Below are 18,784 nucleotides of genomic sequence, written 5' to 3' on the forward strand. Positions count from 1 at the left end.
ATTGGAAACGTCATAAAATAGGCCTACCTGATGACTTCTTATCCCTTGCTCATGGCCTACAGCTGTGTCTGTCCTGAGGGCCCAGAATATTTGTGGTTTGCTAGTGCAAGCTACAGGCAGGACACCGTTGATACATTGTTACAAGTTCTTTGCAGACAGGCCATGTGTAGCCAACGTGGTTTATAGGACACTTATTTTTTATCAGGATGTTTTCTACCTGCAGGCTGCAATGTAAAAAAAAATGTGGGGCTTTTATATAGGCTGTTTGTACAAGGTTGGCAATGGAAATATTAGTTACTTCTAGATTTGTATTTTCATTTAGATAGAATTTTGATTTAACCACATGATAATGATTGAGATAGGAAGCTGTTATTCTAAATCAAATGAAACTGTTCCACGAAAATATGCACATGAAAACCATAACTGGCACGCAGATCGGTAGAAATGGTAAGATAGGTTGGCATTGTACATGAAGGTTACAGACCCCTAGTGTAACCAATTACCTTCAACTTCAGGAGCGTAATGGCAGAATCTGCTAAGGCCACAGGGAGCGGGGAGGAGGATGGTCGAGTACAGACAATAGACTTTGTAAAAACATTTTTACTTGATCTGGTGCTCCCTCTTGAGGCTTTAGTATCTCATTTCATCAAACAGTGCTTTTAAAGCAGGGGTGTCAAACTCATTCCATGGAGGGCCTAGTGTCTATAGCTTTTTCATTTCAATTAAGACCTAGACAACCAGCTGAGAGGAGTTCCTTACTAATCAGGGACCTTAATTCAGCAATCAAGTACAAGGGAGGAGCGAAAACCCTCAGATACTCGGCCCTCCGTGGAATGAGTTTTACATGTGTGGCTTAAAGTGTCAGGCAAGTTCAGTGCATATAGTTGATGTTATTACGACACACACACACGGTGTGTCTATGTATGGGAAAAATAGACCTTTTAAAAATGTAGGAGACTCGATTGGTTGAAAGAAGACTTTCGGTCAATCAAGATTTTTTTGGAGTCGAGGAAAGCCCTCGCACAAATATACACACACACACACACACACACACAGACGGGTAAAATACACACCGGATACTGAGTTATACTGTGTATAACATTTTACTGATAGTATAGTGAGTAATAAGCAATCAACTTCGTTGTCTCTTCTCATCATCAGGATACCTGAATGAGAATGGTCACCTGAACCTGGGTAACTTTGAGAAGTACCTGGAGAAACTGTCAGAGGTAAGAGAGACCAGCATCCACTATCAGTCATTTTTTTTCATTACCATGCATTTCTGATTGTCAGTCTCACACTCTTTCTCACATTTGTTTCGCAATCTCTCGCTACCCTTTCTCTCTTTGTCTTCCCTCTCTTCCTCTCCCTTAGTTTGACAGGGAGCACTTCAATGAGGTGTTTGTGGATCTGAAGTGGTTTGAGAGTAAGGTGGGGAACAAGTACTTGAACGAGGCAGCAGGGCTGGCAGCAGAGGAGGCTCACTGCAAGGATTCCAGGAAGAAAGACCTGGTGAGACATGACTACACACACACACACACACACACACACACACACACAGACTCTACAAATGCATGTATGAAGATCTTGCTGACCTGTGTGTGTGTGTGTGTGTGTGCAGAAAGACTCTCTGTGTCTAGCTGCGCTGGATGAGGACAGAGGCCCCAGCAGAGGTTTTGAGGAGGATGGGGAGGAAGAAGACATGTTTGAAGCAGAGTTCCGTCAGTACAAGCGCACCTACTACATGACCAAGATGGGAGTGGAGGTGGTCTCAGAGTGAGTTGTATACCAAACCTTCTTCCAACATTCTCAAAATATTTTCCTGCAGCCTCTAACGGTTTTGAAATGCTCTTACAAAAGTTTCTGGCCCCCAAGCTGGATAAATGGATTTAGTGTGATGGTGAAGGCTATATTACATGGATTTAGTGTGATGGTGTAGGCTATATTAAATGGATTTAGTGTGATGGTGAAGGCTATATTACATGGATTTAGTGTGATGGTGAAGGCTATATTACATGGATTTAGTGTGATGGTGAAGGCTATATTACATGGATTTAGTGTGATGGTGTAGGCTATATTAAATGGATTTAGTGTGATGGTGAAGGCTATATTACATGGATTTAGTGTGATGGTGTAGGCTATATTAAATGGATTTAGTGTGATGGTGAAGGCTATATTACATGGATTTAGTGTGATGGTGTAGGCTATATTAAATGGATTTAGTGTGATGGTGAAGGCTATATTACATGGATTTAGTGTGATGGTGAAGGCTATATTACATGGATTTAGTGTGATGGTGTAGGCTATATTAAATGGATTTAGTGTGATGGTGAAGGCTATATTACATGGATTTAGTGTGATGGTGAAGGCTATATTAAATGGATTTAGTGTGATGGTGTAGGCTATATTAAGTGTGATAGGCTATATTAAATGGATTTAGTGTGATGGTGAAGGCTATTTTACATGGATTTAGTGTGATGGTGAAGGCTATATTAAATGGATTTAGTGTGATGGTGTAGGCTATATTAAATGGATTTAGTGTGATGGTGAAGGCTATATTACATGGATTTAGTGTGATGGTGTAGGCTATATTAAATGGATTTAGTGTGATGGTGAAGGCTATATTACATGGATTTAGTGTGATGGTGAAGGCTTATTAAATGGATTTAGTGTGATGGTGTAGGCTATATTACATGGATTTAGTGTGATGGTGAAGGCTATATTACATGGATTTAGTGTGATGGTGTAGGCTAAATTAAATGGATTTAGTGTGATGGTGAAGGCTATATTACATGGATTTAGTGTGATGGTTTAGGCTATATTAAATGGATTTAGTATGATGGTGTAGGCTATATTAAATGGATTTAGTGTGATGGTGTAGGCTATATTAAATGGATTTAGTGTGATGGTTTAGGCTATATTAAATGGATTTAGTATGATGGTGTAGGCTATATTAAATGGATTTAGTGTGATGGTGTAGGCTATATTAAATGGATTTAGTGTGATGGTGTAGGCTATATTAAATGGATTTAGTGTGATGGTGTAGGCTATTTTACATGGATTTAGTGTGATGGTGTAGGCTATATTAAATGGATTTAGTGTGATGGTGTAGGCTATATTAAATGGATTTAGTGTGATGGTGTAGGCTATATTAAATGGATTTAGTGTGATGGTGTAGGCTATATTAAATGGATTTAGTGTGATGGTGTAGGCTATATTACATGGATTTAGTGTGATGGTGTAGGCTATATTAAATGGTATATTAAATGGTTTAGGCTATATTAAATGGATGTATTAGACTTTTTAAAATGTATATGTTCCAAAGGTCCGCATCAGTGGCTTGTACGCTATGTGTGGAAGCCAGAGATGCTCAACAAACATATTTGTTAATTACCGGTCAGTTACCGTGGTTATTTGCATGACAATCACCGGCTGACACAATTTCATGACCGCCCTAGCCGTGACAATCTTTGAAACCTTTTTTTTTGTATTATTGTTTTCAGTGAGTTTCTAGCCAACCAGGCGTTGTGCTATGTGGAGGGAATCCAGTGGATCCTACATTACTACTACCATGGAGTCCAATCCTGGAGCTGGTAGGTTCCTCTCCCCTCTCTCCTCTCTCTCCTGTATCCTCTCTCTCTCTCCTGTATCCTCTCTCTCTCTCCTGTATCCTCTCTCTCTCTCCTGTATCCTCTCTCTCTCTCTCCTGTATCCTCTCTCTCTCTCTCCTGTATCCTCTCTCTCTCTCCTCCTCTCTCTCCTCTCTCTCTCTCTCCTGTATCCTCTCTCTCTCTCCTGTATCCTCTCTCTCCTGTATCTCTCTCTCTCTCTCTCTCCTGTATCCTCCTCTCTCTCTCTCTCTCTCCTGTATCCTCTCTCTCTCTCTCTCTCTCTCCTCTCTCTCTCTCTCTCTCTCTCTCTCTCTCTCTCCTGTATCCTCTCTCTCTCTCTCCTGTATCCTCTCTCTCTCTCTCCTGTATCCTCTCTCTCTCTCTCCTGTATCCTCTCTCTCTCTCTCTCCTGTATCCTCTCTCTCTCTCTCTCTCCTGTATCCTCTCTCTCTCCTGTATCCTCTCTCTCTCTCTCTCCTGTATCCTCTCTCTCTCTCTCTCTCTCTCTCTCTCTCCTGTATCCTCTCTCTCTCTCTCCTGTATCCTCTCTCTCCTGTATCTCTCTCTCTCCTGTATCCTCTCTCTCTCTTCTGTATCCATTCTCTCTCTCTTCTGTATCCATTCTCTCTCTCTTCTGTATCCATTCTCTCTCTCTTCTGTATCCATTCTCTCTCTCTTCTGTATCCATTCTCTCTCTCTTCTGTATCCATTCTCTCTCTCTTCTGTATCCATTCTCTCTCTCTTCTGTATCCATTCTCTCTCTCTTCTGTATCCATTCTCTCTCTCTTCTGTATCCATTCTCTCTCTCTTCTGTATCCATTCTCTCTCTCTTCTGTATCCATTCTCTCTCTCTTCTGTATCCATTCTCTCTCTCTTCTGTATCCATTCTCTCTCTTCTGTATCCATTCTCTCTCTTCTGTATCCCCCTCTTTCTCCTGTATCCATTCTCTCTCCTGTATCCCCCTCTTTCTCCTGTATCCCCCCTCTCTCTCCCGTATCCTCTCTCTCCCGTCTTCCCTCTCTCTCCTGTATCCTCTCTCTCTCTCTCTCCTGTATCCTCTCTCTCCCGTCTTCCCTCTCTCTCCTGTATCCTCTCTCTCCCGTCTTCCCTCTCTCTCCCGTCTTCCTCTCTCTCCTGTCTTCCCCTCTCTCTCCTGTATCCCTCTCTCTCCTGTATCCCCTCTCTCCGTCTTCCCTCTCTCCTGTATCCCCTCTCTCTCCTGTATCCCTCTCTCTCCTGTATCCCCCTCTCTCCTGTATCCCTCTCTCTCCTGTATCCCCCTCTCTCCTGTATCCCCCTCTCTCCTGTATCCCCCTCTCTCCTGTATCCTCTCTCATCCTGTATCCTCTCTCATCCTCCTCTCTCATCCCCCTCTCTCTCCTGTATCCCCCTCTCTCTCCTGTATCCCCCTCTCTCTCCTGTATCCCTCTCTCTCCTCTCTCTCTCCTGTATCCTCTCTCCCTCTCTCTCTCCTGTATCCTCTCTCTCCTCTCTCTCTCCTGTATCTCCCTCTCTCTCTCCTGTATCCCTCTCTCTCTCTCCTGTATCCCCTCTCTCTCTCTCTCTCCTGTATCTCTCTCTCTCTCTCTCTCTCCTGTATCCTCTCTCTCTCTCTCTCCTGTATCCCTCTCTCTCTCCTGTATCCTCTCTCTCTTCTGTATCCATTCTCTGTCTCTTCTGTATCCATTCTCTCTCTCTTCTGTATCCATTCTCTCTCTCTTCTGTATCCATTCTCTCTCTCTTCTGTATCCATTCTCTCTCTCTTCTGTATCCATTCTCTCTCTCTTCTGTATCCATTCTCTCTTCTGTATCCATTCTCTCTCTTCTGTATCCATTCTCTCTCTCCTGTATCCCCCTCTTTCTCCTGTATCCATTCTCTCTCCTGTATCCCCCTCTTTCTCCTGTATCCCTCCTCTCTCTCCCGTCTCCCCTCTCTCTCCTGTATCCTCTCTCTCCCGTCTTCCCTCTCTCTCCTGTATCCTCTCTCTCTCTCTCCTGTATCCCCTCTCTCTCCTGTATCCCCTCTCTCTCCCGTCTTCCCTCTCTCCTGTATCCCCTCTCTCTCCTGTATCCCCTCTCTCTCCTGTATCCCCCCTCTCCTGTATCCCCCTCTCTCCTGTATCCCCCTCTCTCCTGTATCCCCCTCTCTCCTGTATCCCCCTCTCTCCTGTATCCTCTCTCATCCTGTATCCTCTCTCATCCCCCTCTCTCTCCTGTATCCCCCCTCTCTCCTGTATCCCCCTCTCTCTCCTGTATCCCCCTCTCTCTCCTGTATCCCCCCTCTCTCCTGTATCCCCCTCTCTCTCCTGTATCCCCCCTCTCTCTCCTGTATCCCCCTCTCTCTCCTGTATCCCCCTCTCTCTCCTGTATCCCCCTCTTTCTCTCCTGTATCCCCCTCTTTCTCTCCTGTATCCCCCTCTTTCTCTCCTGTATCCCCCTCTCTCTCTCCCGTCTCCTCTCTCTCTCCCGTCTCCTCTCTCTCTCCTGTATCCCCCTCTCTCTCCTGTCTCCCCTCTCCCGTCTCCCCTCTCTCTCCTTGTCTTCCTTGTCTCCCATTTCTCTCCTCTCTCTCCTGTATCCCCTCTCCCCTCTCTCCTATATCCTCTCTCCTCTCTCTCTCCTGTATCCCCCTCTCTCTCCTGTATCTCCTGTATCCTCTCTCTCTCCTGTATCCCCCTCTCTCTCTCATGTATCTCCTGTATCCCCCTCTCTCTCCTGTATCCCCCTCTCTCTCCTTGTCTTCCTTGTCTCCCCTCTCTCTCCTGTATCTCCTGTATCCCCTCTCTCTCCCTCTCTCCCGTCTCCCCTCTCTCTCCTCTCTCTCCTGTATCCCCCCCTCCTCTCTCTCTCCTGTATCCCCCTCTCTCTCCTGTATCCCCCTCTCTCTCCTGTATCTCCCCTCTCTCTCCCGTCTCCCCTCTCTCTCCTTGTCTCTCCTTGTCTCCCCTCTCTCTCCTCTATCCCCCTCTCTCCTCTCTCTCTCCTCTCTCCCCGTATCCCCTCTCTCTCCGTCTCTCCCTCTCTCTCCTGTATCCCCCTCTCTCTCCTTGTCTTCCTTGTCTCCCCTCTCTCTCCTGTATCCCCTCTCTCTCCTCTCTCTGTCTCCCTCTCTCTCCTCTCTCTCCTCTCTCTCCCGTCTCCCCTCTCTCCTCTCTCTCCTGTATCCCCCTCTCTCCCTCTCCCCTCTCTCCTGTATCCCCCCTCTCTCCTGTATCCCCCTCTCTCTCCTGTATCCCCCTCTCTCTCCCGTCTCCCTCTCTCTCCTTGTCTCTCCTTGTCTCCCCTCTCTCTCCTGTATCCCCCTCTCTCCTCTCTCTCTCTCCTCTCTCCCGTATCCCCTCTCTCTCCCGTCTCCCCTCTCTCTCCTTTCTCTCCTGTATCCCCCTCTCTCTCCTTGTCTTCCTTGTCTCCCCTCTCTCTCCTGTATCTCCTGTATCCCCTCTCTCCTCTCTCTCCTGTATCCCCCTCTCTCCTCTCTCTTTCCTCTCCCGTCTCCCCTCTCTCTCCTTTCTCTCCTGTATCCCCCTCTCTCTCCTGTATCCCCCTCTCTCCTCTCTCTCTCCTGTTTCCCCCTCTCTCCTGTATCTCTCCTCTCTCTCTCCTCTCTCTCTCCTCTCTCCCGTATCCCCTCTCTCTCCCGTCTCCTCTCGCGCGCTCTCCTGTCGATCTCTGTCTCTGCGTGTGTACTAATACCTCCCTCTGTTCTAGGTATTACCCGCACCACTATGCCCCCTTCCTGTCAGATGTGCGGAACATAGCCCATCTGAAGTTGACCTTTGACATGGGCAAGCCTTTTATGCCATTCCAGCAGCTGCTGGGAGTCCTGCCTTCTGCCAGCAAAGACCTGCTGCCCCAGAGCTATAGGGTAACAGACCGACAGACACGCGCGCACATAGCAGCATTGTGGGGACCTATGACACACACACAGTTCTGATACCTGTATTTTGTTCTTTGTGCAGCACCTGATGACATCAGAGAGTTCTAGCATCATTGAGTATTACCCTCTGGACTTCAAGACAGACCTTAATGGGAAACAACAGGAGTGGGAGGCTGTGGTGCTCATCCCCTTCATTGACGAGGTACGTAGAGACACACACACACACACACACACACACACACACACATAAATATAAGTAAATTACATACTTCATACATGTCTTTGTCTTATTTTGCTTATTTGCGCGTTTCCTTTCCAGAGATGTTTGCTTGCTGCGATGGAGCCTTATAACGATCACATGACCAAGGCTGAGAAGGCCCGTAACCGCCACACACAGTGTGCTGTGTACAGCTACCACGCTGAGCTAGACTACCCCTCCACCTCCACCTTGCCTGACCTGTTCCCCAACATCATGCACTGCCATGTCAGGTGAGACACGCCCACACACACTCACAGTTATACACACGCACATTCCATGAGGCTAACATACAGTGATGTGTTTGGTGGTTTCCAGAGTGACACCGGTTCCCATGGACGCGTGGCACGTGTCGTTGAGCCACGTGGGGCGCAGCATCAACAGCAGCCAGCTCTACTTCTGTGGCTTCCCCACCTTAAAGCACATCAGACACAAGGTACCACAGACAGACTACAATTCGCTACAGTAATAGCTAGACTCGTTTGATGATATATCTGTGACAAATTGCAAAGTGTGTGGTGTTTCATGAAACGCGTTCTCTACAATACCTTGCTACAACAAGAGACTACTTTGTTTGAAAGTTTGATCATGTCACTGTAAAGAGACGCCGTTTCTGTGGAAAGGTTTGGTCTTAATGATCTGAATGGCCGTTGTTCAGTCAGCTGTTCTGCAACACAACACTCTAAAAGTGTTTAGTTTTGTCTCGTCTTACGTCAGCTGTTGTACCTGAACCTGGCCTCAGCTTCACATTCCAGCTCAGGCTTCATCCATGTTATGAAGATGGATGTTGATTGTGCACCTGGCCTGTAACTGTGTTCATGTCTGAGTGGTCGAACAGCGAGCTCCTCGTTGAGACCATCTGTCCCTGGGCCATTCACTGCCACATCAAAATGAAACAAAGTTATCCTGCTTCTTCAGTGGGCTATGTTGGGAAATGGGCTGTTAGAGGTGCTGTCTTTCTTACGTATATCGTTTGTCATCTTTGGTGTGCCTATCAATGCACAAGCCCTTCCCCCCGTCCTATCACAAAAAGAATTGTATTAAGTCATACAAAAGTTCTACTGCTTTTTGAAGTTTCAAATGCATCCTTTCATTACTAAATGTGTGGAGTGAAAAGTGTAGTGTCAACAGTTATCCTGGGTTGAACTCAGTTGACCAACGTTAGTTCGCTAACTGTTTTATCACGGCTGCCATTTACACCCCAATATTGACAAAGATGATCGTTTTTTCCCCAATCTTAGAGTCGGAATACTTTATGTTTCATCTGTAGATGTTTCATGTGTGTCTGCTGCCTCTATAGTTCTATAAGAAGAAGCACGGGGTGGTGGTGTTCCAGCAGAGCAGCCGAGGAGAGAACATGATGCTGGAGATCACACCTAGCAAGGAGGAACCTGTGAGTGAAGACAGTCTGGTTTCTATGAAGAGTCAAAGACGGTTAGATATACAGTATGTGTCTGGAGCAGAAGTAGTAGATATTGTTTTTCACTCCCCCTCCCTTCCCCCCCCCCCATTTCAGGTGTGTGACAATGTGGCCTCTCTGGTCCTGGGTCGGTCTGTGTTTGTCAACTGGCCCCACCTAGAGGAGGCCAGGGTGGTAGCAGTGTCTGACGGGGAGAGCAAGTAAGAGCCACACATTTCTGGTCATGTCTAATGAGGGCTGAACTACAGTACTAAACCTGAACTGTCCCTCAAAACCAAACACCTCTGGCTCTGCCCTTTCTTCACTTCTAATTAGACTATAACTTTGAAGTACACGAGTTGTCAATATTCATCAATATCTGTCTCCTACTTCCAACCCTCCTTTCCCCTACTTTTTCTCTCTCCTCTTTCCCTCCATCACTCACCCGTCCCTCCCAGGTTCTTCCTGGAGGAGCCGGCAGGGATGCAGAAGCTGTACGACAGGGACTCTCCTCCCCCCACTAAGGTCACCTACCTCAGTGACAAGGAACAGAAGGACTGGGTTAAGGACGTACAGGGCATCACTGAGCAGTAAGCATCTATTTGCCATCAAAGTGGACCAGTTTTTCAGTGAGGTCTTGTGCATGTTTGATTTCTGCACTCTCTCTGCTAGAAGTTCCATCCTATGAGTCTTATTTCATTGTCTTTATCTTGACCTTTATTTCACCAAGAAGACCCATTTTGGTCAGATGACCTCTTCCTCTAGGGAGACCTGTGTTTTGCCTGACTGCTCTCCCTACCATAATACCTCTGTTTCTCTCCTCCCACCTGTCTCCCCTCTCAGTTTCGGTAAGCGTAAGGGCATTACGGTGAATGAGACGGCGGTGGTTTTGTATACCCAGCTGCTGACAGGCAGGAAGTATGTACCTGGGCAGAGTGGACAGGTGCACCTGGAGAAACAGTGGTCCAAGCAGATACTGCCCTTCCCCTACCAGACCATCGTCAAGGTAAGCACAGGCGTGTACACACACAGGAAGACCTACTACACACACACGCTAGAGCTGGGCGTTATAGACGACAAATCCATACTGTGATAAATTGCCAGAATTGGTGCGATAAGAATAAATAAAACGGTAACTTTAAACATTAATGTTGGAATTATCCTTTAAATAATACTACTACTAGTTTGATTGTTGTAGCTGTCAATTGTCCCATAAAAATCACCCTTAACTTTTCTCTGGTATAGGCTGCTTATCGTAATGAACAATATCAGGAAAATGCCTACGATAAGGATGGTCGGTGTCTCACACACACAACTCTCTCTCCCTCAGGACATCAAAGCCTTTGACTCGTCGTCCACTCGCTTCAAGACCCTGGAGGAGCTGTTTCCCCCGACGACCACGGTTTTCATGGTGGGGAACCCCTACTACGGTGCCATGGGAGAGGTCGGTACAACTTTCTGTTTCCTGTCTCTACTTTTATGCCAGTTGTTGTTGTTTTCCATTACCCTTTCCTCCTCTTAAAAACAACAGTCCCGACGAAGCTAAATGTGTGGAGTCATGAAATGAGGATCTGTGAGAAGCCTTTCATGCTTTTCCCTTTGGTCACACAGGTGCAGGAGTCCAGTGATGTCATCAAAGAGGGACGGGTGCGGGTGGTGTTCACGGTGCCCTGTGAACCACCGATGGAATCCTTAATACAGAACCAGCATGTAAGTCATTCTCAAAACAACACCTCTCTCACACTCCTCCCCTGCCTCACCACATTACTAAACACGCATCTTTCCAAGCTCACCCTCCTCTCTGTCTGTCTGTCTGTAGAAATACTGTGTGAAGTACAGTCCAGGCTACGTTCTGGCCTCACGCCTCGGCATCACCGGCTACCTCGTCTCCAGATTCTCTGGCAGCATCTTCGTCGGCAGAGGATCCAAGAAAAAGTGAGAGAACAAATTTCAAATGACAGCCTATTCGCTATTTGATTCCCTACTGTTGATCATATAGGTTGGTTTGTTTGTGTCTAATAAACTGTTTCTCTCCCTCTGTTTCTCTCCCTCTGTTTCTTCTGTTCTCCCTCTGTTTCTTCTGTTCTCCCTCGGTTTCTTCTGTTCTCCCTCGGTTTCTTCTGTTCTCCCTCGGTTTCTTCTGTTCTCCCTCGGTTTCTTCTGTTCTCCCTCGGTTTCTTCTGTTCTCCCTCGGTTTCTTCTGTTCTCCCTCGGTTTCTTCTGTTCTCCCTCGGTTTCTTCTGTTCTCCCTCCCTCCACAGTCCCCATGGGGAGCAGAAGGCTAACGTGGGTCTGAACCTGAAGTTCAATAAGAAGAATGAGGAGGTGCCAGGTTACACCAAGAGAACCGAGAAGGAGTGGCTCTATTCTGTCGCTGTGGAGGATCTGATGGCTGAGTACTTGGATAGGTGTGTGTGAAACAGCATTGTGCGTGTTATTATTAGTGTGTGTGCGTGTGTAACCTGCCTTGTGTGTCTCCTGTAGGTTCTCTGAGGTGTTTGACCTGGTGTCCAGGAACAGTCACGACGATGTCTTCTACGAGGACGACATCTGGCCCGGAGTGGACCAAAACGGGTATACATGCATTTAACAGTCATCATTTCCACTGTCATATAGTCATAACAGGTAAACTTGCAACACTTACATTCAGATGTTCTTAAACACTCATAGAAAACACTAGGAGTAAGTTGGTGTGTAACAATGAAGTAGATTGTAACAGTTATAATAATGAGGGTAGTGTTGGTGATGATTTTCCGGCAGGGCGGAGAGGGTGAAGGAGATCACTTCCTGGTTGAAGACACACCCAGTCGCCGACATCGCCCGGGCGTCATGTGACCTGCAGATCCTGGACACGGCCATCGTGGAGCAGATCGAGGAGGAGGTGGCTAAGGTAACTAGGGGCTGTCAATCATTTATCGGTCTTCCCTCGGCTCTGTCATCAATATTCTCTGTCAATCATTTATCAAGCTGCCTTCACTCATGCTGCCAAACATACATACCCTCGTAAAACTGACTGTCCTACTGATCCTTGACTTTAGTGATGTCATTTACAAAATAGCCTCCAACACTCTACTCAGCAAATTGGATGCAGTCTATCACAGTGCCATCCGTTTTGTCACCAAAGCCCAATATATTACCCACCACTGTGACCTGTATGCGCTCGTTGGCTGGCCCTCGCGTCATATATTCGTCTCCAAACCCACTGCCTCCAGGTCATCTATAAGTCTTTGCAAGGTAAAGCCCCGCCTTATCTCAGCTCACTGGTCACCATAGCAGCACCCACTCGTAGCACGCTCTCCAGCAGGTATATCTCACTGGTCACCCCCAAAGCAAATTCCTCCTTTGACCGCCTTTACTTCCAGTTCTCTGCTGCCAATGACTGGAACGAATTGCAAAAATCACTGAAGCTGTAGACTTACATTTCCCTCACTAACTTTAAGCATCAGCTGTCAGAGCAGCTTACCGATCACTGTACCTGTACACAGCCCATCTGTAAATAGCCCATCCAATCTATCTCATCCCCATACTGTTATTTATTTTGCTCCTTTGCACCCCAGTATCTCTACCTGCACATCTATCATTCCAGTGTTAATGCTAAATTGTAATTATTTCGCCACTATGGCTTATTTATTGTCTTACCTCCCCCATCTTACAGCATTTGCACACACTGTATATAGATGTTTCTATTATTGTTATTGACTGTACATTTGTTTATGTGTAACTGTGTTGTTGTTTGTGTCGCACTGCTATGCTTTATCTTGGCCAGGTCACAGTTGTAAATGAGAACTTGTTCTCAACTGGCCTACCTGGTTAAACAAAGGTGAAATAAGAATAAACATCTGTCTACTCCTCCTCTGTTTTTCTATGTATCCATCACCTCTACCCTCGTTTATCTGTCTGAATAAGGCAGATGGATGGACACATTACTCAACAAGCCCTTCCTTCATGGTCAATGATTCATTGACTTTGTTTTGTTAGTGTTCCTGTAGTCCCTCTTACCTCCCTCTGTTTCTCAGGTCAAGAAGAGCAGCAAGAAAGTGCGTGTGACCGTGAAGCCACATTTACTCTTCAGGGTGAGGAATGTCTTTACCTGTGTGTGGAGAGGAAAATCTAATACTTTGTCTGTGTCATATAGTTGATCCAACACACACAACTCTGAATCCTGTAGTGTGTGTCTCTCTCTCTCCAGCCCTTAGAGCAGCAGCACGGTGTGGTCCCTGACCCGGATGCAGAGTACCACCTGTTTGACCGGGTGGTCAACGTCAGAGAGAGCTTCTCTGTCCCCCTCGGCCTCAGAGGAACCATCATCGGCATCAAGGGAGGTGAGTGGTCACACCCACTGTCTGTTACGTCTCTCTCTCCCTCTCATATACAACACACCCACTGTCTGTTACGTCTCTCTCTCCCTCTCATATACAACACACCCACTGTCTGTTACGTCTCTCTCTCATATACAACACACCCACTGTCTGATACGTCTCCCTCTCACATACAACACACCCACTGTCTGATACGTCTCGCTCTCTCCCTCTCATATACAACACACCCACTGTCTGATACGTCTCTCTCTCATATACAACACACCCACTGTCTGTTACGTCTCTCTCTCTCCCTCTCATATACAACACACCCACTGTCTGTTACGTCTCTCTCTCTCCCTCTCATATACAACACACCCACTGTCTGATACGTCTCGCTCTCTCCCTCTCATATACAACACACCCACTGTCTGATACGTCTCTCTCTCATATACAACACACCCACTGTCTGTTACGTCTCTCTCTCTCCCTCTCATATACAACACACCCACTGTCTGATCGTCTCTCTCTCATATACAACACACCCACTGTCTGTTACGTCTCTCTCTCTCCCTCTCATATACAACACACCCACTGTCTGTTACGTCTCTCTCTCTCTCTCTCTCTCATATACAACACACCCACTGTCTGTTACGTCTCTCTCTCATATACAACACACCCACTCTCTGTTACGTCTCTCTCTCTCTCATATACAACACACCCACTGTCTGTTACGTCTCTCTCTCTCTCTCTCATATACAACACACCCACTGTCTGTTACGTCTCTCTCCCTCTCATATACAACACACCCACTGTCTGTTACGTCTCTCTCCCTCTCATATACAACACACCCACTGTCTGTTACGTCTCTCTCCCTCTCATATACAACACACCCACTGTCTGTTTACTCTCTCTCTCTCTCTCTCTCTCTCATATACAACACACCCACTGTCTGTTACGTCTCTCTCTCTCTCATATACAACACACCCACTGTCTGTTACGTCTCTCTCCCTCTCATATACAACACACCCACTGTCTGTTACGTCTCTCTCTCTCTCATATACAACACACCCACTGTCTGTTACGTCTCTCTCTCTCTCACATACAACACACCCACTGTCTGATACGTCTCGCTCTCTCCCTCTCATATACAACACACCCACTGTCTGTTACGTCTCTCTCTCCCTCATATACAACACACCCACTGTCTGTTACGTCTCTCTCTCTCTCATATACAACACACCCACTGTCTGTTACGTCTCTCTCTCATATACAACACACCCACTCTCTGTTACGTCTCTCTCTCTCCCTCTCATATACAACACACCCACTCTCTGTTACGTCTCTCTCTCTCCCTCTCATATACAACACACCCACTGTCTGTTACGTCTCTCTCTCCCTCTCATATACAACACACCCACTGTCTGATACGTCTCTCTCTCATATACAACACACCCACTGTCTGTTACGTCTCTCTCTCTCCCTCTCATATACAACACACCCACTGTCTGTTACGTCTCTCTCTCCCTCTCATATACAACACACCCACTGTCTGTTACGTCTCTCTCTCCCTCTCATATACAACACACCCACTGTCTGTTACGTCTCTCTCTCTCTCTCATATACAACACACCCACTGTCTGATACGTCTCGCTCTCTCCCTCTCATATACAACACACCCACTGTCTGATACGTCTCTCTCTCTCTCTCATATACAACACACCCACTGTCTGATATGTCTCGCTCTCTCCTCTCACATACAACACACCCACTGTCTGTTTACGTCTCTCTCTCTCTCATATACAACACACCCACTGTCTGTTACGTCTCTCTCCCTCTCATATACAACACACCCACTGTCTGTTACGTCTCTCTCTCTCTCTCTCTCATATACAACACACCCACTGTCTGTTACGTCTCTCTCTCTCTCATATACAACACACCCACTGTCTGTTACGTCTCTCTCCCTCTCATATACAACACACCCACTGTCTGTTACGTCTCTCTCTCTCTCACATTCAACACACCCACTGTCTGATACGTCTCGCTCTCTCCCTCTCATATACAACACACCCACTGTCTGTTACGTCTCTCTCTCCCTCTCATATACAACACACCCACTGTCTGTTACGTCTCTCTCTCTCTCTCTCATATACAACACACCCACTGTCTGTTACGTCTCTCTTTCTCTCTCTCATATACAACACACCCACTGTCTGTTACGTCTCTCTCCCTCTCTCATATACAACACACCCACTGTCTGTTACGTCTCGCTCTCTCCCTCTCATATACAACACACCCACTGTCTGATACGTCTCTCTCTCTCTCATATACAACACACCCACTGTCTGATACGTCTCGCTCTCTCCCTCTCATATACAACACACCCACTGTCTGATACGTCTCTCTCTCTCTCTCATATACAACACACCCACTGTCTGATACGTCTCGCTCTCTCCCTCTCATATACAACACACCCACTGTCTGTTACGTCTCTCTCCCTCTCATATACAACACACCCACTGTCTGTTACGTCTCTCTCCCTCTCATATACAACACACCCACTGTCTGTTACGTCTCTCTCCCTCTCATATACAACACACCCACTGTCTGTTACGTCTCTCTCATATACAACACACCCACTGTCTGTTACGTCTCTCTCTCTCTCTCATATACAACACACCCACTGTCTGTTACGTCTCTCTCCCTCTCATATACAACACACCCACTGTCTGTTACGTCTCTCTCCCTCTCTCATATACAACACACCCACTCTCTGTTACGTCTCTCTCTCATATACAACACACCCACTGTCTGTTACGTCCCCTCTCTCTCTCATATACAACACACCCACTGTCTGTTACGTCTCTCTCCCTCTCATATACAACACACCCACTGTCTGTTACAACACACCCACTGTCTCTCTCTCATCTCATATACAACACACCCACTGTCTGTTACGTCTCTCTCATATACAACACACCCACTGTCTGTTACGTCTCTCTCTCTCTCTCTCATATACAACACACCCACTGTCTGTTACGTCTCTCTCCCTCTCATATACAACACACCCACTGTCTGTTCGTCTCTCTCCCTCTCATATACAACACACCCACTGTCTGTTACGTCTCTCTCATATACAACACACCCACTGTCTGTTCGTCTCTCTCCTCTCATATACAACACACCCACTGTCTGTTACGTCTCTCTCATATACAACACACCCACTGTCTGTTACGTCTCTCTCTCTCTCCCTCTCATATACAACAAACCCACTGTCTGTTACGTCTCTCTCCCTCTCATATACAACACACCCACTGTCTGTTACGTCTCTCTCTCTCTCTCTCATATACAACACACCCACTGTCTGTTAGGTCTCTCTCCCTCTCATATACAACACACCCACTGTCTGTTACGTCTCTCTCCCTCTCATATACAACACACCCACTGTCTGTTACGTCTCTCTCATATACAACACACCCACTGTCTGTTACGTCTCTCTCCCTCTCATATACAACACACCCACTGTCTGTTACGTCTCTCTCATATACAACACACCCACTGTCTGTTACGTCTCTCTCCCTCTCATATACAACACACCCACTGTCTGTTACGTCTCTCTCATATACAACACACCCACTGTCTGTTACGTCTCTCTCTCTCTCCCTCTCATATACAACAAACCCACTGTCTGTTACGTCTCTCTCCCTCTCATATACAACACACCCACTGTCTGTTACGTCTCTCTCTCTCTCTCATATACAACACACCCACTGTCTGTTAGGTCTCTCTCCCTCTCATATACAACACACCCACTGTCTGTTACGTCTCTCTCCCTCTCATATACAACACACCCACTGTCTGTTACGTCTCTCTCATATACAACACACCCACTGTCTGTTACGTCTCTCTCCCTCTCATATACAACACACCCACTGTCTGTTACGTCTCTCTCATATACAACACACCCACTGTCTGTTACGTCTCTCTCCCTCTCATATACAACACACCCACTGTCTGTTACGTCTCTCTCATATACAACACACCCACTGTCTGTTACGTCTCTCTCTCTCCCTCTCATATACAACACACCCACTGTCTGTTACGTCTCTCTCCCTCTCATATACAACACACCCACTGTCTGTTACGTGTCTCTCTCATATACAACACACCCACTGTCTGTTACGTCTCTCTCCCTCTCTCATATACAACACACCCACTGTCTGTTACGTCTCTCTCCCTCTCTCATATACAACACACCCACTGTCTGTTACGTCTCTCTCCCTCTCTCATATACAACACACCCACTGTCTGTTACGTCTCTCTCCCTCTCTCATATACAACACACCCACTGTCTGTTACGTCTCTCTCCCTCTCTCATATACAACACACCCACTGTCTGTTACGTCTCTCTCCCTCTCTCATATACAACACACCCACTGTCTGTTACGTCTCTCTCTCCCCCTCTCTATACAACACACCCACTGTCTGTTACGTCTCTCTCTCTCTCTCATATACAACACACCCACTGTCTGTTACGTCTCTCTCATATACAACACACCCACTGTCTGTTACGTCTCTCTCCCTCTCATATACAACACACCCACTGTCTGTTACGTCTCTCTCATATACAACACACCCACTGTCTGTTACGTCTCTCTCTCTCTCCTCTCATATACAACACACCCACTGTCTGTTACGTCTCTCTCCCTCTCATATACAACACACCCACTGTCTGTTACGTCTCTCTCTCTCTCCCTCTCATATACAACACACCCACTGTCTGTTACGTGTCTCTCTCATATACAACACACCCACTGTCTGTTACGTCTCTCTCTCTCTCTCTCTCATATACAACACACCCACTGTCTGTTACGTCTCTCTCCCTCTCTCATATACAACACACCCACTGTCTGTTACGTCTCTCTCCCTCTCTCATATACAACACACCCACTGTCTGTTACGTCTCTCTCCCTCTCTCATATACAACACACCCACTGTCTGTTACGTCTCTCTCCCTCTCTCATATACAACACACCCACTGTCTGTTACGTCTCTCTCTCTCCCTCTCTCATATACAACACACCCACTGTCTGTTACGTCTCTCTCTCTCTCTCTCATATACAACACACCCACTGTCTGTTACGTCTCTCTCTCTCTCTCATATACAACACACCCACTGTCTGTTACGTCTCTCTCTCTCTCTCATATACAACACACCCACTGTCTGTTACGTCTCTCTCTCTCTCTCTCTCTCTCTCTCTCTCTCTCTCTCATATACAACACACCCACTGTCTGTTACGTCTCTCTCTCTCTCTCTCATATACAACACACCCACTGTC

General features: G+C 46.7%; 1 protein-coding gene across 5 annotated transcripts in view; it reads left to right on the forward strand.

The window, feature by feature from the left end:
* The window catches only part of xrn1 (5'-3' exoribonuclease 1), a 48,769-nt gene that overhangs the window by 21,165 nt on the left and 8,820 nt on the right, over window positions 1-18,784 (forward strand). For all 5 annotated transcript variants that reach the window (XM_042307795.1, XM_042307791.1, XM_042307794.1 and 2 more), the window contains exons 9-28: window positions 1,162-1,229; window positions 1,375-1,512; window positions 1,622-1,776; window positions 3,504-3,593; window positions 7,321-7,477; window positions 7,572-7,691; window positions 7,809-7,978; window positions 8,064-8,181; window positions 9,046-9,138; window positions 9,262-9,365; window positions 9,603-9,734; window positions 9,988-10,150; window positions 10,475-10,588; window positions 10,756-10,854; window positions 10,964-11,079; window positions 11,406-11,552; window positions 11,629-11,718; window positions 11,905-12,034; window positions 13,161-13,217; window positions 13,334-13,466. In XM_042307795.1, the coding sequence (XP_042163729.1) occupies window positions 1,162-1,229; window positions 1,375-1,512; window positions 1,622-1,776; window positions 3,504-3,593; window positions 7,321-7,477; window positions 7,572-7,691; window positions 7,809-7,978; window positions 8,064-8,181; window positions 9,046-9,138; window positions 9,262-9,365; window positions 9,603-9,734; window positions 9,988-10,150; window positions 10,475-10,588; window positions 10,756-10,854; window positions 10,964-11,079; window positions 11,406-11,552; window positions 11,629-11,718; window positions 11,905-12,034; window positions 13,161-13,217; window positions 13,334-13,466 (2,394 nt within the window). The remainder of the gene's footprint in view (window positions 1-1,161; window positions 1,230-1,374; window positions 1,513-1,621; window positions 1,777-3,503; window positions 3,594-7,320; window positions 7,478-7,571; window positions 7,692-7,808; window positions 7,979-8,063; window positions 8,182-9,045; window positions 9,139-9,261; window positions 9,366-9,602; window positions 9,735-9,987; window positions 10,151-10,474; window positions 10,589-10,755; window positions 10,855-10,963; window positions 11,080-11,405; window positions 11,553-11,628; window positions 11,719-11,904; window positions 12,035-13,160; window positions 13,218-13,333; window positions 13,467-18,784) is intronic.

This window comes from Oncorhynchus tshawytscha, linkage group LG28 (genome assembly GCF_018296145.1).
Source record: "Oncorhynchus tshawytscha isolate Ot180627B linkage group LG28, Otsh_v2.0, whole genome shotgun sequence".
Lineage (NCBI taxonomy): Eukaryota > Metazoa > Chordata > Actinopteri > Salmoniformes > Salmonidae > Oncorhynchus > Oncorhynchus tshawytscha.